Source organism: Pristiophorus japonicus, chromosome 20 (genome assembly GCF_044704955.1).
Source record: "Pristiophorus japonicus isolate sPriJap1 chromosome 20, sPriJap1.hap1, whole genome shotgun sequence".
NCBI lineage: Eukaryota > Metazoa > Chordata > Chondrichthyes > Pristiophoridae > Pristiophorus > Pristiophorus japonicus.
The window spans coordinates 12,779,187-12,802,968 of NC_091996.1; the positions used below are offsets into that span (position 1 = coordinate 12,779,187).

General features: G+C 51.6%; 1 protein-coding gene across 1 annotated transcript in view; it reads right to left on the bottom strand.

Moving 5' to 3' along the window:
* The window catches only part of LOC139232873 (dynamin-1), a 267,371-nt gene that overhangs the window by 16,762 nt on the left and 226,827 nt on the right, over window positions 1–23,782 (bottom strand). The window contains exons 16-18 of the mRNA XM_070863364.1: window positions 4,794–4,967; window positions 3,315–3,556; window positions 1,815–2,045 (exon numbers count right to left, since the gene is read on the bottom strand). Of these exons, the coding sequence (XP_070719465.1) occupies window positions 1,815–2,045; window positions 3,315–3,556; window positions 4,794–4,967 (647 nt within the window). The remainder of the gene's footprint in view (window positions 1–1,814; window positions 2,046–3,314; window positions 3,557–4,793; window positions 4,968–23,782) is intronic.

Sequence of the window (23,782 nt, forward strand, 5' to 3'; positions counted from 1 at the left end):
TGCTGTACCTGCATGCTAACTTTTTGTGTTTCATGCACAAGGACCCCCAGGTCCCTCTGTACTGCAACACTTTGCAATTTTTCTCCAATTTATTCCACTTCCCCTGCTCTTTCCCCATAGCCCTGCAATTGTTTTTCCTCCTTGACCAGATAATGTTTTTTTTTAAATTGATGTTGGTTGAGGGATAAATATTAGCCGTCACACACCAGGGATCTAAAGCAGGATGTAAAGGTGTGGGGGCTGGGGGGGGGGGTGACGGGGAAGCTATGAAGTCTACCCCACGAAGTCTAACCAACCGGAGCCAAGCATTTCACCAGCTGTGAGATAGAGGTCCGAAACGTGATGTCCTCACCCATGAGTGGTCAATGCTAGTCCAGTAGCAGTCACATTTTTTTTGCACACCCAACTTTCTCCCTCCTGCTCACTTGAGGGCTGTGAGCCACTTGGTGGCATCTTCGCCATGGTTCCAGTAGACTTCAAGTATCTCACAGCAGGTGACCATTCTGCAACCATGGGCCGGGTTAGAACCTTGTCGTCAGGCTTTTTGGGGATGACTGACCAGTGAAGGCAAATCTGGGACTTTACTTCAATGAAACCACCGCTGTGGGATAAAGGGGGATTGGGGACCAAACTGGCAACGGGAAAATTAGAACTGACGTCAGGAGGATCGTCACACATTAATTGAATGAATCTTCGAGGAGGGTAGCAGAGGCAAAGGAAGTCATTTTAACCTTTTCCACGGCAGGAGTAGGAGGGGTAAGGGTTGGATAACCAAATTCGACTTTCCATTGAAGTCAATGGAGAGCAACATTGAGCGAGATGGAAACGTGACTTCCTTCCCAATCCCACGGGTCCCTTGCCCCGACAAATTACCCCCAAAGTATCTGGAAGAGATACAGCTCGAGGCTGCTATGATAGTTGGGTGGGAATGGGTGGGGGCATTTAAGAGGCAATGGGGGGGCGGACTATTAGGTTGTTCTGGGTAGATGAGGTATGATGGAATGAATACCCTTCCTAATCTGTATTTACCTTTGGGTTGCCCAAACCTTTTCTCACCCCTCAAACATGTTATGAGAATCCTACTTGAGTTACAAAGGGTTAGTAATAGTGCACTGATAGAATAGGTAAAAGAAAGACTTGCATTTATATAGCGCCTTTCACAACTACCGGGTGTCTCAAAACGCTTTACAGCCAATGAAGTACTTTTTGGAGTGTAGTCACTGTTGTAATGTGGGAAACGCGGCAGTCAATTTGCGCACAGCAAGCTCCCACAAACAGCGACGTGATAATGACCGGATAATCTGTTTTTAGTGATGTTGATAGAGGGATAAATATTGGCCCAGGACACCGGGGATAAGTCCCCCTGCTCTTCTTCGAAGAAGTGCCGTGGGATTTTTTACGTCCGACTGAGAGAGCAGACGGGGGCCTCGGTTTAACGTCTCATCTGAAAGACGGTAGATAGGAGGACTTGTTTTTGATAACTCGGTGAGACTCTGAATTACCGAAGGACTAAAGGGAACAAAGGGCCACGCTGCCCCACTCGCCCACACCGCATCGTTGCGTTACTGTTGATCAGAAATGAAATAGAATATGTTACAATAACTCGGAGAGGAACTTGGTATGAGTGTTTGTACGAGAGCAGTGCCAATTGTAACTCCTATTCCCCCCAGCTCATTCTCATCCCACCCAATTGTCACCGAGGGGATAGCACCGGGTTGATATATTTGCCCGCATCTGATTTTTTTTCTGGTCACGAAAATTCCGCTCTGTTCTCTCGCAACGCGCACTCACTCCCGATTCAGGGCAGTACCTACCTGGGGACGCCAGGTGGAGCCCGGTTGGGCCTGGAGGGGACCTGAGGCGGAGCTCCGAATGGATCCGGAGAGGCGCCGGGCCGAGAGGGAATTGGTGGGGCGCTACCGGGAGGTCCTTGAGGAGGGGGTCCAGCAGGCGGTGGAGGACCCGGGGCGGGGCCTCGAGACAGAGGCCTGACCGGGGGGACTGCAGGAGCTCTCCTTTGTGGTGTTGGACTTGATGTTGGCGACCTAGGGGTGGGGAGAGAGAGAAAACAATGTAGTTAGTTAAATGTGTATTAATCACAGCCAGACATCATAGAGCCAGAGAAGGTTACAGCACAGGAGGAGGCCAGTCAGCCCAGCGTGAACATGCTAGCTCTTTGCTAGAGCAATCCAAACCTTATCCCATTGCCCCATGCTCTCCCCGTTGGCCTGTATTCCTCTGGATCAACTATTTGTATCCCCTTTCCCGATGCTATGCAATGGTCTCTGCCTCAACTACGCCCTGTGGCAAGGCGTCCCGTGTTCAACAATAACTTGCATTTAATTAAAAACATAAGAAATAGGAGCAGGAGTAGGCCATTCGGCCCCTCGAGCCTGCTCCGCCATTTAATAAGATCATGGCTGATCCGATCATGGACTCAGCTCCACTTCCCCGCCCTCTCTCCATAACTCTTTACTCCCTTATCACTCAAAAATCTGTCGATCTCCGCCTTAAATATATTCAATGACCCAGCCACCACAGCTCCCCGGGGCAGAGAATTCCACAGATTTACAACAGTCTGAGAGAAGAAATTCCTCCTCATCTCAGTTCTAAATGGCGACCCCTTATTCTGAAACTGTGCCCCCGAGTTCTAGATTCCACCACAAGGGGAAACATCCTCTCTGCACCTACCCTGTCAAGCCCTGTAAGAATGTTATATGTTTCAGGGAGATCACCACTCACTTTTCTAAACTCTCGAGAAGGTTGAACCTCCCATATGCTGCACTCTCGGGACCTGGCCTGTGCCGAATGAGGGACTTTGCCAGATGAGGGGAGGTCATCGGCCCAAGGGGGGTGGCGGGGGGGGGGAGGAGGTTGCCTGAGGTCGGGGTGAGGGAGGAGTTCGGCGGCCCGAGTGGGCCCAACGGGCCCCGTGAAGTGTCAGTGGGATCGGCTAACTGTGCACAGGAAAGGGACTAAACCTGGAACCTCCCTGGTCTACTACTTAACTCCATGTTGTGCACTTACCAACCGATGCAGTGGGGAAAACCATTTTCGTTTTTTTAAATTGCGTTTTGTGTTGGTGTTTGAAGCAATTAACTTATGTTAGCTTGGCCTAGTGGGTAACACTCCTATCTCGGAGGAAGGATTTTGACCGGCTGCGTTCTGCGCATGTGCCATCCAGCGGCCGGGAATGGTTCCGGACGAGGGGTGGTGCCGGATAAGGGAGTCCCGGATAAGAGAGGTTCAACCTGTATAGGCTTAGTCTACTCAATCTCGCCTTGACACATGGGTCTGAGCTCCAGTTTACGCACCTTCTCCCAGACGGTAGATCCCTGACTCCCAGCCAGGAGTCGTCTACGGGTGGTGGTAGCGGAGTGCTGCTTGTGGTGGTATTGATGTCACCAATGATATTTAAGGCCTCTTTCAGGGCGTGGTACATTCGTAGCATGTCATCACGACGCTGGGCCTGTTCGGGAGACTCCTCCATCAGGATGTTCTGGTCAGCACACGAGTAGAGTTGTGCCAGTAGCTCAGAGTGAATAAAGTCTTTTGTCTGTTGGGGAGGGAGCGGGGAGGTGGAAGAGTTAAGAAAATGTATTCCCGTTAGTCCTCAACAGTGCTTTAACCCTTTTATAAATAACAGCCAGACAACCCAAACGCATTGCAAATAAGCTGGGCCTCTTAGACACAGGCCGCAGATCCCAGGCCCCAGACCCAGGCCCCAGACCAAGGCCCCAGACCCCAGGCCCCAGGTCTCAGACCCAAGTCCCAGACCCCCCAGGTCCCAGACCCTAGGCCCCAGGTCTCAGACCCAAGTCCCAGACCCCGCAGGCCCCAGACCCAAGGCCCCAGACCCCAGGCCCCAGGTCTCAGACCCAAGTCCCAGACCCCCCAGGCCCCAGACCCAAGGCCCCAGACCCTAGGCCCCAGGTCTCAGACCCAAGTCCCAGACCCCGCAGGCCCCACACCCAAGGCCCCAGACCCCAGGCCCCAGGTCTCAGACCCAAGTCCCAGACCCCGCAGGCCCCACACCCAAGGCCCCAGACCCCAGGCCCCAGGTCTCAGACCCAAGTCCCAGACCCCCCAGGCCCCAGACCGAAGGCCCCAGACCCCAGGCCCCAGGTCTCAGACCCAAGTCCCAGACCCCCCAGGCCCCAGACCCAAGGCCCCAGACCCTAGGCCCCAGGTCTCAGACCCAAGTCCCAGACCCCGCAGGCCCCACACCCAAGGCCCCAGACCCCAGGCCCCAGGTCTCAGACCCAAGTCCCAGACCCCCCAGGCCCCAGACCGAAGGCCCAGGTCCCAGGCCTCTCATCTCAGCACTACCAGATGAGACTCCAGGTTAGTCCGAAGCAGTCAATGAAACCAGTCCAGGCTGTGCTTGAGCCATCCCATAATAGAGGCCACCAGCAGCGATCAGGTTACCCGGGGTGATCCCGCAGGTCTCCAGGCACCTCGGGAAACAAAGTGTTCCGGATTTTCGGCTCTGCTCATTTCGGGGCCAGTAACGGCGACGAGGCGGTAAAAGTTTGCGCCCGGGAACAGTTTGCGTCTCAGTCAGCAAAATTCGGCAGCTGGGCACCGAGTATGGGGCGGAGCGCGAAGAGAGGCGTTACACACCTGGCTTAGGACGCTAGGCCGGCTGAACATGTGAAAATCCCGAGCTAACGAGCCGGCCGCGGAGTGCTCTGAGAGAGGCCTGGGGAAGGGAAAGAAACCTGAACAACCCCCACCAAAAACATTCCCAATAAATAACTCACGCCATGCAGAAAGCTGGCTCGGGTACTTACGTTAATAATCATGAGATGCATGATTGTCTTGGGCATGAGGTCCCGGATGGTCTTGTTCACGATACCCATGTACGAGTCAACCAGGTTCCGAATGGTCTCCACCTGTCTCTCCAGCTGGGGGTCCATTGAGTGCATGAAGTTGTCACCAGAGCCATTCTCCTCGTTCTCACTTTGCTGCTCATTGCAAAATGAAAGGGAAACGTCAGATTCAGACCAGAAACGGACCGAGAAGGTTCGGGCGGAGTCCACGCATGACGGAAAGGCCTCAAGAGGCGCCATCCGCTCTCCATTTCAGACGGCTGGGCCACTCAATGCAACAATCAATCTCCATGCTCTGCAAACCTAGCCTTCCAGAATCTGGGTGGCGTTCAGCTTCCAGCATCCAAATAACTTTTAAAAGGAGCTTGATGCTTGACGGCCGATTGAAGGCTTCTTAAAAAGCAGAAGTTTTCAAACACTTCTGAGAGGGAGGTCGCAACCAAATATTCACACAGTCGCTGGGACCCCCTGATTTATTCACAGTCCCTGGGACACCCTGATTTATTCAAACAGTCACTGGGACCCCCTGATTTATTCATATTCACTGGGACCCCCTGATTTATTCACATTCGCTGGGAACCACTGATTTATTCACAGTCGCTGGGACACCCTGATTTATTCACATTCACTGGGACCCCCTGATTTATTCACAGCCCTGGGACCCCCTGATTTATTTACAGTCACAGGGACCCCCTGATTTATTCACAGTCACTGGGACCCCCTGATTTATTTACAATGTCACTGGGACCCCCTGATTTATTCACAGTCCCTGGGACCAATGATTTATTCACAGTCCCTGGGACCACCTGATTTATTCACACAGTCCCTGGGACGCCCTGATTTGTTCACAGTCCCTGGGACCCCCTGATTTATTCACAGTCCCTGGGACCCCCTGATTTATTTACAGTCACAGGGACCCCCTGATTTATTCACAGTCACTGGGACCCCCTGATTTATTTACACTGTCACTGGGACCCCCTGATTTATTCACAGTCCCTGAGACCCCCTGATTTATTCACAGTCCCTGGGACCCACTGATTTATTCACAGTCCCTGGGACCCCCTGATTTATTCACACAGTCCCTGGGACCCCCTGATTTATTCACAGTCCCTGGGACCCCCTGATTTATTCACAGTCCCTGGGACCCACTGATTTATTCACACAGTCTCTCGGACCCTCTGATTTATTCACACAGTCCCTGGGACCCCCTGATTTATTCACAGTCCCTGGGACCCCCTGATTTATTCACAGTCCCTGGGACCCACTGATTTATTCACACAGTCAGTGGGACCCCCTGATTTATTCACAGTCCCTGGGACCCACTGATTTATTCACACAGTCACTGGGACCCCCTGATTTATTCACATTCCCTGGGACACCCTGATTTATTAACACAGTCACTGGGACCCACTGATTTATTCACAGTCGCTGGGACCCCCTGATTTATTCACAGTCACTGGGACCCCCTGATTTATTTACAGTCACTGGGACCCCCTGATTTATTCAGTCCCTGGGACCCCCTGATTTATTTACAATCACTAGGACCCCCTGACTTATTCAGTCCCTGGGACCCCCTGATTTATTTACAGTCACTGGGACCCCCTGATTAATTCACACAGTCACTGGGACCCCCGATTTATTCACAGCCCCTGGGACCCCCTGATTTATTCACACAGTCCCTGGGACCTCCTGATTTATTCACTGTCGCTGGGACCCCCTGATTTATTCACACAGTCCCTGGGACCCCCTGATTTATTCACAGTCCCTGAGACCCTCTGATTTATTCACCGTCCCTGGGACCCCCTGATTTATTCATACGGTCCCTGGGACCCCCTGATTTATTCACACAGTCGCTGGGACCCCCTGATTTATTCACAGTCCCTGGGACCCCCTGATTTATTCACACAGACCCTAGAACCCCATAATTTATTCACACAGTGCCTGGGACCCCCTGATTGATTCACACAGTCGCTGGGACCCCCTGATTTATTCACAGTCCCAGGGACCCTCTGATTTATTCAGTCCCTGGGACCCCCTGATTTATTCACACAGTCGCTGGGACCTCCTGATTTATTCACAGTCCCTGGGACCCCCTGATTTATTCACACAGTCCCTGGGACCCCCTGATTTATTCACACAGTCCCTGGGACCCCCTGATTTATTCACAGTCCCTGGGACCCTCTGATTTATTCACATTCGCTGGGAACCACTGATTTATTCACAGTCGCTGGGACACCCTGATTTATTCACATTCACTGGGACCCCCTGATTTATTCACAGCCCTGGGACCCCCTGATTTATTTACAGTCACAGGGACCCCCTGATTTATTCACAGTCACTGGGACCCCCTGATTTATTTACAATGTCACTGGGACCCCCTGATTTATTCACAGTCCCTGGGACCAATGATTTATTCACAGTCCCTGGGACCACCTGATTTATTCACACAGTCCCTGGGACGCCCTGATTTGTTCACAGTCCCTGGGACCCCCTGATTTATTCACAGTCCCTGGGACCCCCTGATTTATTTACAGTCACAGGGACCCCCTGATTTATTCACAGTCACTGGGACCCCCTGATTTATTTACACTGTCACTGGGACCCCCTGATTTATTCACAGTCCCTGAGACCCCCTGATTTATTCACAGTCCCTGGGACCCACTGATTTATTCACAGTCCCTGGGACCCCCTGATTTATTCACACAGTCCCTGGGACCCCCTGATTTATTCACAGTCCCTGGGACCCCCTGATTTATTCACAGTCCCTGGGACCCACTGATTTATTCACACAGTCTCTCGGACCCTCTGATTTATTCACACAGTCCCTGGGACCCCCTGATTTATTCACAGTCCCTGGGACCCCCTGATTTATTCACAGTCCCTGGGACCCACTGATTTATTCACACAGTCAGTGGGACCCCCTGATTTATTCACAGTCCCTGGGACCCACTGATTTATTCACACAGTCACTGGGACCCCCTGATTTATTCACATTCCCTGGGACACCCTGATTTATTAACACAGTCACTGGGACCCACTGATTTATTCACAGTCGCTGGGACCCCCTGATTTATTCACAGTCACTGGGACCCCCTGATTTATTTACAGTCACTGGGACCCCCTGATTTATTCAGTCCCTGGGACCCCCTGATTTATTTACAATCACTAGGACCCCCTGACTTATTCAGTCCCTGGGACCCCCTGATTTATTTACAGTCACTGGGACCCCCTGATTAATTCACACAGTCACTGGGACCCCCGATTTATTCACAGCCCCTGGGACCCCCTGATTTATTCACACAGTCCCTGGGACCCCCTGATTTATTCACTGTCGCTGGGACCCCCTGATTTATTCACACAGTCCCTGGGACCCCCTGATTTATTCACAGTCCCTGAGACCCTCTGATTTATTCACCGTCCCTGGGACCCCCTGATTTATTCATACGGTCCCTGGGACCCCCTGATTTATTCACACAGTCGCTGGGACCCCCTGATTTATTCACAGTCCCTGGGACCCCCTGATTTATTCACACAGACCCTAGAACCCCATAATTTATTCACACAGTGCCTGGGACCCCCTGATTGATTCACACAGTCGCTGGGACCCCCTGATTTATTCACAGTCCCAGGGACCCTCTGATTTATTCAGTCCCTGGGACCCCCTGATTTATTCACACAGTCGCTGGGACCTCCTGATTTATTCACAGTCCCTGGGACCCCCTGATTTATTCACACAGTCCCTGGGACCCCCTGATTTATTCACACAGTCCCTGGGACCCCCTGATTTATTCACAGTCCCTGGGACCCTCTGATTTATTCAGTCCCTGGGACCCCCTGATTTATTCACACTGTCCCTGGGACCCCCTGATTTATTTACAGTCGCTGGGACCCCCTGATTTATTCACACAGTCCCTGGGACCCCCTGATTTATTCACACAGTCCCTGGAACCCCCTGATTTATTCACACAGTCACTGGGACCCTCTGATTTATTCACAGTCCCTGGGACCCCCTGATTTATTCACACAGTGCCTGGGACCCCCTGATTTGTTCACAATCCCTGGGACCCCCTGATTTATTCACACAGTCGTGGGACCCTCTGATTTATTCACACAGTCCCTGGGACCCCCAGATTTATTCACACAGTCGCTGGGACCCTCTGATATATTCACACAGTCACTGGGAACCCCTGATTTAATCACACAGTCCCTGGGACCCCATGATTTATTCACAGCCCCTGGGACACCCTGATTTATTCACACAGTCGCTGGGAGCCTCTGATTTATTCACACAGTCCCTGGGACCCCCTGATTTATTTAAAGTCGCTGGGACCATCTGATTTATTCACACAGTCACTGGGACCCCCTGATTTATTCACACAGTCCCTGGGACCCCCTGATTTATTCACAGTCCCTGGGACCCCCTGATTTATTCACACAGTGCCTGGGACCCCCTGATTTATTCACACAGTCCCTGGGACCCCCTGATTTATTCACAGTCCCTGGGGTCCCATGAATTATTCACAGTCCCTGGGACCCCATGAATTATTAACAGTCCCTGGGCCCCCCCTGATTTATTCACACAGTCCCTGGGACCCCTGATTTATTCACAGTCTCTGGGACCCTCTGATTTATTCACACAGTCCATGGGACCCCCGATTTATTCACACAGACCCTGGGACCCCCTGATTTATTCACACAGTCCCTGGGACCCCCTGATTCATTCACACAGACCCTGGGACCCCCTGATTTATTCACACAGTCCCTGGGACCCCCTGATTTATTCACACAGACCCTGATTTATTCACAGTCCCTGGGACCCCCTGATTTATTCACAGTCCCTGGGACCCTCTGATTTATTCACAGCCCCTAGGACCCCCTGATTTATTCACACAGTCCCTGGGACCCCCTGATTTATTCAAAGACCCTGGGACCCCCTGATCTATTCATACAGTGCTTGGGACCCCCTGATTTATTCACAGTCCCTGGGACCCCCTGATTTATTCACACAGTCCCTGGGACCCCCTGATTTATTCACAGCCCCTGGGATCCCCTGATTGATTCACACAGTCCCTGGGACCCCCTGATTTATTCACACAATCCCTGGGACCCCCTGATTTATTCACACAGACTCTGGGACCCCCTGATTTATTCACACAGTCGCTGGGACCCTCTGATTTATTCACACAGTCGCTGGGACCCTCTGATTTATTCACACAGTCCCTGGGACCCCCTGATTTATTCACAGTCGCTGGGACCCCCTGATTTATTCACAATCCCTGGGACCCCCTGATTTATTCACACAGTCCCTGGGACCCCGTGATTTTTTCACACAGTCCCTGGGACCCCCTGATTTATTCACAAAGTCCCTGGGACCCCCTGATTTATTCACAGTCCCTGGGACCCTCTGATTTATTCACACAGTCCCTGGGACCCCCTGATTTATTCACACAGTCCCTGAGACCCCCTGATTTATTCACCGTCCCTGGGACCCTCTGATTTATTCACACACTCCCTGAGACCCCCTGATTTATTCACAGTCCCTGGGACCCCCTGATTTATTCACACAGTCCCTGGGACCCTCTGATTTATTCACAGTCCCTGGGACCCCCTGATTTATTCACACAGTCCCTGGGACCCTCTGATTTATTCACAGTCCCTGGGACCCCCTGATTTATTCACACAGTCCCTGGGACCCCCTGATTTATTCACACAGTCACTGGGACCCCCTGATTTATTCACAGTCCCTGGGACCCTCTGATTTATTCATACAGTTCCTGGGAACCCCTGATTTATTCACAGTCCCTGGGACCCCCTGATTTATTCACACAGTCCCTGGGACACCCTGATTTATTCACACAGTCCCTGGGATCCCCTGATTTATTCACAGCGCCTGGGACCCACTGATTTATTCACAGTCCCTGGGACCCCCTGATTTATTCACACAGTTACTGGGACCCTCTGATTTATTCACACAGTCCCTGGGACGCCCTGATTTATTTACAGTCACTGGGACCCCCTGATTTATTCACACAGTCACTGGGACCCCCTGATTTATTTGCACAGTCACTGGGACCCCCTGATTTATTCACAGTCGCTGGGACCCCCTGATTTATTCACAGTCCCTGGAACCCCCTGATTTATTCACAGTCCCTGGGACCCACTGCTTTATTCACACAGTCACTGGGACCCCCTGATTTATTCACAGTCCCTGGGACCCACTGATTTATTCACACAGTCACTGGACCCACTGATTTATTCACAGTCCCTGGGACACCCTGATTTATTCACACAGTCACTGGGACCCCCTGATTTAATCACAGTCCCTGGGACACCCTGATTTATTCACAGTCCCTTGGACCCCCTGATTTATTTACAGTCACTGGGACCCCCTGATTTATTCAGTCCCTGGGACCCCCTGATTTATTTACAGTCACTGGGACCCCCTGATTAATTCACACAGTCACTGGGACCCCCCGATTTATTCACTGCCCCTGGGACCCCCTGATTTATTCACACTGTCCCTGGGACCTCCTGATTTATTCACGCAGTCCCTGGGACCCCCTGATTTATTCACACAGTCCCTGGGACCCCCTGATTTATTCACAGTGCCTGGGACCCACTGATTTATTCACAGTCCCTGGGACCCCCTGATTTATTCACACAGTCCCTGGGACCCCCTGATTTATTTACAGTCGCTAGGACCCCCTGATTTATTCACACAGTCACTGGGACCCCCTGATTTATTCACACAGTACCTGGGACCCCCTGATTTATTCACAGTCCCTGGGACCCCCTGATTTATTCACGGTGCCTGGGACCCCCTGATTTATTCACAGTCCCTGGGACCCCCTGATTTATTCACAGTCCCTGGGACCCTCTGATTTATTCACAGCCCCTAGGACCCCCTGATTTATTCACACAGTCCCTGGGACCCCCTGATTTATTCACAGACCCTGGGACCCCCTGATTTATTCATACAGTGCTTGGGACCCCCTGATTTATTCACAGTCCCTGGGACCCCCTGATTTATTCACACAGTCCCTGGGACCCCCTGATTTATTCACAGCTTCTGGGATCCCCTGATTTATTCACACAGTCCCTGGGACCCCCTGATTTATTCACACAATCCCTGGGACCCCCTGATTTATTCACACAGACTCTGGGACCCCCTGATTTATTCACACAGTCGCTGGGACCCTCTGATTTATTCACACAGTCGCTGGGACCCTCTAATTTATTCACACAGTCCCTGGGACCCCCTGATTTATTCACAGTCGCTGGGACCCCCTGATTTATTCACAATCCCTGGGACCCCCTGATTTATTCACACAGTCCCTGGGACCCCGTGATTTTTTCACACAGTCCCTGGGACCCCCTGATTTATTCACAAAGTCCCTGGGACCCCCTGATTTATTCACAGTCCCGGGGACCCTCTGATTTATTCACACAGTCCCTGGGACCCTCTGATTTATTCACACAGTCCCTGAGACCCCCTGATTTATTCACCGTCCCTGGGACCCTCCGATTTATTCACACACTCCCTGAGACCCCCTGATTTATTCACAGTCCCTGGGACCCCCTGATTTATTCACACAGTCCCTGGGACCCTCTGATTTATTCACAGTCCCTGGGACCCCCTGATTTATTCACACAGTCCCTGGGACCCTCTGATTTATTCACTGTCCCTGGGACCCCCTGATTTATTCACACAGTCCCTGGGACCCCCTGATTTATTCACACAGTCCCTGGGAACCCCTGATTTATTCACAGTCCCTGGGACCCTCTGATTTATTCATACGTTTCCTGGGACCCCCTGATTTATTCACAGTCCCTGGGACCCCCTGATTTATTCACACAGTCCCTGGGACCCCCTGATTTATTCACACAGTCCCTGGGATCCCCTGATTTATTCACAGTGCCTGGGACGCACTGATTTATTCACAGTCCCTGGGACCCCCTGATTTATTCACACAGTCACTGGGACCCTCTGATTTATTCACACAGTCCCTGGGACGCCCTGATTTATTTACAGTCACTGGGACCCCCTGACTTATTCACACAGTCACTGGGACCCCCTGATTTATTTAAACAGTCACTGGGACCCCCTGATTTATTCACAGTCGCTGGGACCCCCTGATTTATTCACAGTCCCTGGAACCCCCTGATTTATTCACAGTGCCTGGGACCCACTGCTTTATTCACACAGTCACTGGGAACCCCTGATTTATTCACAGTCCCTGGGACCCACTGATTTATTCACACAGTTACTGGACCCCCTGATTTATTCACAGTCCCTGGGACACCCTGATTTATTCACACAGTCACTGGGACCCCCTGATTTAATCACAGTCCCTGGGACACCCTGATTTATTCACAGTCCCTTGGACCCCCTGATTTATTTACAGTCACTGGGACCCCCTGATTAATTCACACAGTCACTGGGACCCCCCGATTTATTCACTGCCCCTGGGACCCCCTGATTTATTCACACTGTCCCTGGGACCTCCTGATTTATTCACGCAGTCCCTGGGACCCCCTGATTTATTCACACAGTCCCTGGGACCCCGTGATTTATTCACAGTGCCTGGGACCCACTGATTTATTCACAGTCCCTGGGACCCCCTGATTTATTCACACAGTCCCTGGGACCCCCTGATTTATTTACAGTCGCTAGGACCCCCTGATTTATTCACACAGTCACTGGGACCCCCTGATTTATTCACACAGTCCCTGGGACCCCCTGATTTATTTACAGTCACTGGGACCCCCTGATTTATTCACAGTCGCTGGGACCCCCTGATTTATTCACAGTCCCTGGAACCCCCTGATTTATTCACAGTCCCTGGGACCCACTGCTTTATTCACACAGTCACTGGGACCCCCTGATTTATTCACAGTCCCTGGGACCCACTGATTTATTCACACAGTCACTGGGACCCCCTGATTTATTCACAGTCCCTGGGATCCCCTGATTTATTTACAGTCAATGGGAACCCCTGATTTATTCAGTCCCTGGGACCCCCTGATTTATTTACAGTCACTGGGACCCCCTGATTAATTCACACAGTCACTGGGACCCCCGATTTATTCACTGCCCCTGGGACCCCCTGATTTATTCACACTGTCCCTGAGACCCTCTGATTTATTCACAGTACCTGGGACCACCTGATTTATTCACACAGTGCCTGGGACCCCCTGATTTATTCACACAGTCGCTGGGACCCACTGATTTATTCACAGTCCCTGGGACCCCCTGATTTATTCACACAGACCCTGGGAACCCCTGATTTATTCACACAGTCGCTGGGACCCACTGATTTATTCACAGTCCCTGGGACCCCCTGATTTATTCACACAGACCCTGGGACCCCCTGATTTATTCACACACTGCCTGGGACCCTCTGATTGATTCACAAAGTCGCTGGGACCCCCTGATTTATTCACAGTCCCTGGGACGCCCTGATTTATTCACAGTCGCTGGGACCCCCTGATTTATTCACAGTCCCTGGGACCCCCTGATTTATTCACACAGTCCCTGGGACCCCGTGATTTGTTCACACAGTCCCAGGGACCACCTGATTTATTCACACAGTCCCTGGGACCCCCAGATTTATTCACACAGTCGCTGGGACCCTCTGATATATTCACACAGTCACTGGGAACCCCTGATTTAATCACACAGTCCCTGGGACCCCCTGATTTATTCACAGCCCCTGGGACACCCTGATTTATTCACACAGTCGCTGGGACCCTCTGATTTATTCACACAGTCCCTGGGACCCCCTGATTTATTTAAAGTCGCTGGGACCATCTGATTTATTCACACAGTTGCTGGGACCCTCTGATATATTCACACAGTCACTGGGAACCCCTGATTTAATCACACAGTCCCTGGGACCCCCTGATTTATTCACAGCCCCTGGGACACCCTGATTTATTCACACAGTCGCTGGGACCCCCTGATTTATTCACACAGTCCCTGGGACCCCCTGATTTATTCACAGTCCCTGGGACCCCCTGATTTATTCACACAGTGCCTGGGACCCCTTGATATATTCACACAGTCCCTGGGACCCCCTGATTTATTCACAGTCCCTGGGGCCCCATGAATTATTCACAGTCCCTGGGACCCCATGAATTATTCACAGTCCCTGGACCCCCCTGATTTATTCACACAGTCCCTGGGACCCCTGATTTATTCACAGTCCCTGGGACCCCCTGATTTATTCACACAGTCGCTGGGACCCCCTGATTTATTCACACAGACCCTGGGACCCCCTGATTTATTCACACAGTCCCTGGGACCCCCTGATTTATTCACACAGACCCTGGGACCCCCTGATTTATTCACACAGTCCCTGGGACCCCCTGATTTATTCACACAGACCCTGAGACCCCCTGATTTATTCACAGTCCCTGGGACCCCCTGATTTATTCACAGTCCCTGGGACCCTCTGATTTATTCACAGCCCCTCGGACCCCCTGATTTATTCACACAGTCCCTGTGACCCCCTGATTTATTCACAGACCCTGGGACCCCCTGATTTATTCATAAAGTCGCTGGGACCCTCTGATTTATTCACACAGTCCCTGGGACCCCCTGATTTATTCACACAATCCCTGGGACCCCCTGATTTATTCATACAGTGCTTGGGACCCCCTGATTTATTCACAGTCCCTGGGACCCCCTGATTTATTCACACAGTCCCTGGGACCCCCTGATTTAATCACAGCCCCTGGGATCCCCTGATTTATTCACACAGTCCCTGGGACCCCCTGATTTATTCACACAATCCCTGGGACCCCCTGATTTATTCACACAGTCTCTGGGACCCCCTGATTTATTCACACAGTCGCTGGGACCCTCTGATTTATTCACACAGTCGCTGGGACCCTCTGATTTATTCACACAGTCCCTGGGACCCCCTGATTTATTCACACAGTCCCTGGAACCCCTTGATTTATTCACAGTCCCTGGGACCCCCTGATTTATTCACACAGTCCCATGGACCCCCTGATTTATTCACACAGTCCCTGGGACCCTCTGATTTATTCATACAGTCCCTGGGACCCCCTGATTTAAACACAGTCCCTGGGACCCCCTGATTTATTCACACAGTCCCTGGGACCCCCTGATTTATTCACACAATCCCTGGGACCCCCTGATTTATTCACACAGACTCTGGGACCCCCTGATTTATTCACACAGTCGCTGGGACCCTCTGATTTATTCACACAGTCGCTCGGACCCGCTGATTTATTCACACAGTCCCTGGGACCCCCTGATTTATTCACAGTCGCTGGGACCCCCTGATTGATTCACAATCCCTGGGACCCCCTGATTTATTCACACAGTCCCTGGGACCCCGTGATTTTTTCACACAGTCCCTGGGACCCCCTGATTTAATCACAGCCCCTGGGATCCCCTGATTTATTCACACAGTCCCTGGGACCCCCTGATTTATTCACACAATCCCTGGGACCCCCTGATTTATTCACATAGTCTCTGGGACCCCCTGATTTATTCACACAGTCGCTGGGACCCTCTGATTTATTCACACAGTCGCTGGGACCCTCTGATTTATTCACACAGTCCCTGGGACCCCCTGATTTATTCACACAGTCCCTGGGACCCCCTGATTTATTCACAGTCCCTGGGACCCCCTGATTTATTCACACAGTCCCATGGACCCCCTGATTTATTCACACAGTCCCTGGGACCCCCTGATTTATTCACAGTGCCTGGGACCCACTGATTTATTCACGGTCCCTGGGACCCCCTGATTTATTCACACAGTCACTGGGACCCTCTGATTTATTCACACAGTCCCTGGGACCCCCTGATTTATTTACAGTCGCTAGGACCCCCTGATTTATTCACACAGTCACTGGGACCCCCTGATTTATTCACAGTCCCTGGGACCCCCTGATTTATTCACAGTGCCTGGGAGCCCCTGATTTATTCACAGTCCCTGGTACCCCCTGATTTATTCACACAGTCACTGGGACCCCCTGATTTATTCACAGTCACTGTGACCCCCTGATTTATTCACAGTCCCTGGGACCCCCTGATTTATTTACAGTCGCTGAGACCCCCTGATTTATTCACAGTCCCTGGAACCCCCTGATTTATTCACAGTCCATGGGACCCACTGCTTTATTCACACAGTCCCTGGGACCCCCTGATTTATTCACAGTCCCTGGGACCCACTGATTTATTCACACAGTGCCTGGGACCCCCTGATTTATTCACAGTCCCTGGGACCCCCTGATTTATTTACAGTCACTGGGACCCCCTGATTTATTCACAGTCACTGGGACCCCCTGATTTAATTGCACAGTCACTGGGACCCCCTGATTTATTCAGTCGCTGGGACCCCCTGATTTATTCACAGTCCCTGGAACCCCCTGATTTATTCACAGTCCCTGGGACCCACTGCTTTATTCACACAGTCACTGGGACCCCCTGATTTATTCACAGTCCCTGGGACCCACTGATTTATTCACACAGTCACTGGGACCCCCTGATTTATTCACAGTCCCTGGGACACCCTGATTTATTCACACAGTCACTGGGACCCCCTGATTTAATCACAGTCCCTGGGACACCCTGATTTATTCACAGTCCCTTGGACCCCCTGATTTATTTACAGTCACTGGGACCCCCTGATTTATTCAGTCCCTGGGACCCCCTGATTTATTTACAGTCACTGGGACCCCCTGATTAATTCACACAGTCACTGGGACCCCCCGATTTATTCACTGCCCCTGGGACCCCCTGATTTATTCACACTGTCCCTGGGACCTCCTGATTTATTCACACAGTCCCTGGGACCCCCTGATTTATTCACACAGTCCCTGGGACCCCCTGATTTATTCACAGTGCCTGGGACCCACTGATTTATTCACAGTCCCTGGGACCCCCTGATTTATTCACACAGTCACTGGGACCCTCTGATTTATTCACACAGTCCCTGGGACCCCCTGATTTATTTACAGTCGCTAGGACCCCCTGATTTATTCACACAGTCACTGGGACCCCCTGATTTATTCACAGTCCCTGGGACCCCCTGATTTATTCACAGTGCCTGGGACCCCCTGATTTATTTACAGTCACTGGGACCCCCTGATTTATTCACAGTCACTGGGACCCCCTGATTTATTTGCACAGTCACTGGGACCCCCTGATTTATTCAGTCGCTGGGACCCCCTGATTTATTCACAGTCCCTGGAACACCCTGATTTATTCACAGTCCCTGGGACCCACTGCTTTATTCACACAGTCACTGGGACCCCCTGATTTATTCACAGTCCCTGGGACCCACTGATTTATTCACACAGTCACTGGGACCCCCTGATTTATTCACAGTCCCTGGGACACCCTGATTTATTCACACAGTCACTGGGACCCCCTGATTTAATCACAGTCCCTGGGACACCCTGATTTATTCACAGTCCCTTGGACCCCCTGATTTATTTACAGTCACTGGGACCCCCTGATTTATTCAGTCCCTGGGACCCCCTGATTTATTTACAGTCACTGGGACCCCCTGATTAATTCACACAGTCACTGGGACCCCCCGATTTATTCACTGCCCCTGGGACCCCCTGATTTATTCACACTGTCCCTGGGACCTCCTGATTTATTCACACAGTCCCTGGGACCCCCTGATTTATTCACACAGTCCCTGGGACCCCCTGATTTATTCACAGTGCCTGGGACCCACTGATTTATTCACAGTCCCTGGGACCCCCTGATTTATTCACACAGTCACTGGGACCCTCTGATTTATTCACACAGTCCCTGGGACCCCCTGATTTATTTACAGTCGCTAGGACCCCCTGATTTATTCACACAGTCACTGGGACCCCCTGATTTATTCACAGTCCCTGGGACCCCCTGATTTATTCACAGTGCCTGGGACCCCCTGATTTATTCACAGTCCCTGGTACCCCCTGATTTATTCACACAGTCACTGGGACCCCCTGATTTATTCACAGTCACTGTGACCCCCTGATTTATTCACAGTCCCTAGGACCTCCCGATTTGTTTACAGTCCCTGGGACCCCCTGATTTATTCACAGTCCCTGGGACCCCCTGATTTATTTACAGTCACTGGGACCCCCTGATTTATTCACAGTCACTGGGACCAACTGATTTATTTGCACAGTCACTGGGACCCCCTGATTTATTCACAGTCGCTGGCACCCCCTGATTTATTCACAGTCTCTGGAACCCCCTGATTTATTCACAGTCCCTGGGACCCACTGCTTTATTCACACAGTCACTGGGACCCCCTGATTTATTCACAGTCCCTGGGACCCACTGATTTATTCACACAGTCACTGGGACCCCCTGATTTAATCACAGTCCCTGGGACACCCTGATTTATTCACAGTCCCTGGGACCCCCTGATTTATTTACAGTCACTGGGAACCCCTGATTTATTCAGTCCCTGGGATCCCCTGATTTATTTACAGTCACTGGGACCCCCTGATTAATTCACACAGTCACTGGGACCCCCGATTTATTCACTGCCCCTGGGACCCCCTGATTTATTCACACTGTCCCTGGGACCCCCTGATTTATTCACAGTCCCTGAGACCCTCTTATTTATTCACAGTACCTGGGACCACCTGATTTATTCACACAGTCCCTGAGACCCCCTGATTTATTCACACAGTCGCTGGGACCCACTGATTTATTCACAGTCCCTGGGACCCCCTGATTTATTCACAGTCCCTGGGACCCCCTGATTTATTCACACAGTCCCTGGGACCCCGTGATTTGTTCACACAGTCCCTGGGACCACCTGATTTATTCACACAGTCCCTGGGACCCCCAGATTTATTCACACAGTCGCTGGGACCCACTGATATATTCACACAGTCACTGGGAACCCCTGATTTAATCACACAGTCCCTGGGACCCCCTGATTTATTCACAGCCCCTGGGACACCCTGATTTATTCACACAGTCGCTGGGACCCTCTGATTTATTCACACAGTCCCTGGGACCCCCTGATTTATTTAAAGTCGCTGGGACCATCTGATTTATTCACACAGTCACTTGGACCCCCTGATTTATTCACACAGTCCCTGGGACCCCCTGATTTATTCACAGTCCCTGGGACCCCCTGATTTATTCACACAGTGCCTGGGACCCCTTGATATATTCACACAGTCCCTGGGACCCCCTGATTTATTCACAGTCCCTGGGGCCCCATGAATTATTCACAGTCCCTGGGACCCCATGAATTATTCGCAGTCCCTGGGCCCCCCTGATTTATTCACACAGTCCCTGGGACCCCTGATTTATTCACAGTCCCTGGGACCCCCTGATTTATTCACACAGTCCCTGGGACCCCCTGATTTATTCACACAGTCGCTGGGACCCCCTGATTTATTCACACAGTCCCTGGGACCCCCTGATTTATTCACACAGACCCTGGGACCCCCTGATTTATTCACACAGTCCCTGGGACCCCCTGATTTATTCACACAGACCCTGAGACCCCCTGATTTATTCACAGTCCCTGGGACCCCCTGATTTATTCACAGTCCCTGGGACCCCCTGATTTATTCACAGCCCCTAGGACCCCCTGATTTATTCACACAGTCCCTGGGACCCCCTGATTTATTCACAGACCCTGGGACCCCCTGATTTATTCATAAAGTGCTTGGGACCCCCTGATTTATTCACAGCCCCTGGGACCCCCTGATTTATTCACACAGTCCCTGGGACCCCCTGATTTATTCACAGCCCCTGGGACCCCCTGATTTATTCACACAATCCCTGGGACCCCCTGATTTATTCACACAGACTCTGGGACCCCCTGATTTATTCACACAGTCGCTGGGACCCTCTGATTTATTCACACAGTCCCTGGGACCCCCTGATTTATTCACACAATCCCTGGGACCCCCTGATTTATTCATACAGTGCTTGGGACCCCCTGGTTTATTCACAGTCCCTGGGACCCCCTGATTTATTCACACAGTCCCTGGGACCCCCTGATTTAATCACAGCCCCTGGGATCCCCTGATTTATTCACACAGTCCCTGGGACCCCCTGATTTATTCACACAATCCCTGGGACCCCCTGATTTATTCACACAGTCTCTGGGACCCCCTGATTTATTCACACAGTCGCTGGGACCCCCTGATTTATTCACACAGTCCCTGGGACCCCCTGATTTATTCACACAGACCCTGGGACCCCCTGATTTATTCACACAGTCCCTGGGACCCCCTGATTTATTCACACAGACCCTGAGACCCCCTGATTTATTCACAGTCCCTGGGACCCCCTGATTTATTCACAGTCCCTGGGACCCTCTGATTTATTCACAGCCCCTAGGACCCCCTGATTTATTCACACAGTCCCTGGGACCCCCTGATTTATTCAAAGACCCTGGGACCCCCTGATCTATTCATACAGTGCTTGGGACCCCCTGATTTATTCACAGTCCCTGGGACCCCCTGATTTATTCACACAGTCCCTGGGACCCCCTGATTTATTCACAGCCCCTGGGATCCCCTGATTGATTCACACAGTCCCTGGGACCCCCTGATTTATTCACACAATCCCTGGGACCCCCTGATTTATTCACACAGACTCTGGGACCCCCTGATTTATTCACACAGTCGCTGGGACCCTCTGATTTATTCACACAGTCGCTGGGACCCTCTGATTTATTCACACAGTCCCTGGGACCCCCTGATTTATTCACAGTCGCTGGGACCCCCTGATTTATTCACAATCCCTGGGACCCCCTGATTTATTCACACAGTCCCTGGGACCCCGTGATTTTTTCACACAGTCCCTGGGACCCCCTGATTTATTCACAAAGTCCCTGGGACCCCCTGATTTATTCACAGTCCCTGGGACCCTCTGATTTATTCACACAGTCCCTGGGACCCCCTGATTTATTCACACAGTCCCTGAGACCCCCTGATTTATTCACCGTCCCTGGGACCCTCTGATTTATTCACACACTCCCTGAGACCCCCTGATTTATTCACAGTCCCTGGGACCCCCTGATTTATTCACACAGTCCCTGGGACCCTCTGATTTATTCACAGTCCCTGGGACCCCCTGATTTATTCACACAGTCCCTGGGACCCTCTGATTTATTCACAGTCCCTGGGACCCCCTGATTTATTCACACAGTCCCTGGGACCCCCTGATTTATTCACACAGTCACTGGGACCCCCTGATTTATTCACAGTCCCTGGGACCCTCTGATTTATTCATACAGTTCCTGGGAACCCCTGATTTATTCACAGTCCCTGGGACCCCCTGATTTATTCACACAGTCCCTGGGACACCCTGATTTATTCACACAGTCCCTGGGATCCCCTGATTTATTCACAGTGCCTGGGACCCACTGATTTATTCACAGTCCCTGGGACCCCCTGATTTATTCACACAGTTACTGGGACCCTCTGATTTATTCACACAGTCCCTGGGACGCCCTGATTTATTTACAGTCACTGGGACCCCCTGATTTATTCACACAGTCACTGGGACCCCCTGATTTATTCACACAGACTCTGGGACCCCCTGATTTATTCACACACTGCCTGGGACCCTCTGATTGATTCACAAAGTCGCTGGGACCCCCTGATTTATTCACAGTCCCTGGGACCCCCTGATTTATTCACACAGTCACTGGGACCCACTGATTTATTCACAGTCCCTGGGACCCCCTGATTTATTCACACAGTCCCTGGGACCCCGTGATTTGTTCACATAGTCCCTGGGACCACCTGATTTATTCACACAGTCCCTGGGACCCCCAGATTTATTCACACAGTCGCTGGGACCCACTGATAGATTCACACAGTCACTGGGAACCCCTGATTTAATCACACAGTCCCTGGGACCCCCTGATTTATTCACAGCCCCTGGGACACCCTGATTTATTCACACAGTCGCTGGGACCCTCTGATTTATTCACACAGTCCCTGGGACCCCCTGATTTATTCACAGTCCCTGGGACCCTCTGATTTATTCACACAGTCCCTGGGACCCCCTGATTTATTCACAGTCCCTGGGACCCCATGAATTATTCGCAGTCCCTGGGCCCCCCTGATTTATTCACACAGTCCCTGGGACCCTGATTTATTCACACAGTCACTTGGACCCCCTGATTTATTCACACATTCCCTGGGACCCCCTCATTTATTCACAGTCCCTGGGACCCCCTGATTTATTCACACAGTGCCTGGGACCCCTTGATATATTCACACAATCCCTGGGACCCCCTGATTTATTCACAGTCCCTGGGGCCCCATGAATTATTCACAGTCCCTGGGACCCCATGAATTATTCGCAGTCCCTGGGCCCCCCTGATTTATTCACACAGTCCCTGGGACCCTGATTTATTCACACAGTCCCTGGGACCCCCTGATTTATTCACACAGTCGCTGGGACCCCCTGATTTATTCACACAGTCCCTGGGACCCCCTGATTTATTCACACAGACCCTGGGACACCCTGATTTATTCACACAGTCCCTGGGACCCCCTGATTTATTCACACAGACCCTGAGACCCCCTGATTTATTCACAGTCCCTGGGACCCCCTGATTTATTCACAGTCCCTGGGACCCCCTGATTTATTCACAGTCTCTAGGACCCCCTGATTTATTCACACAGTCCCTGGGACCCCCTGATTTATTCACAGACCCTGGGACCCCCTGATTTATTCATAAAGTGCTTGGGACCCCCTGATTTATTCACAGCCCCTGGGACCCCCTGATTTATTCACACAGTCCCTGGGACCCCCTGATTTATTCACAGCCCCTGGGACCCCCTGATTTATTCACACAATCCCTGGGACCCCCTGATTTATTCACACAGACTCTGGGACCCCCTGATTTATTCACACAGTCGCTGGGACCCTCTGATTTATTCACACAGTCCCTGGGACCCCCTGATTTATT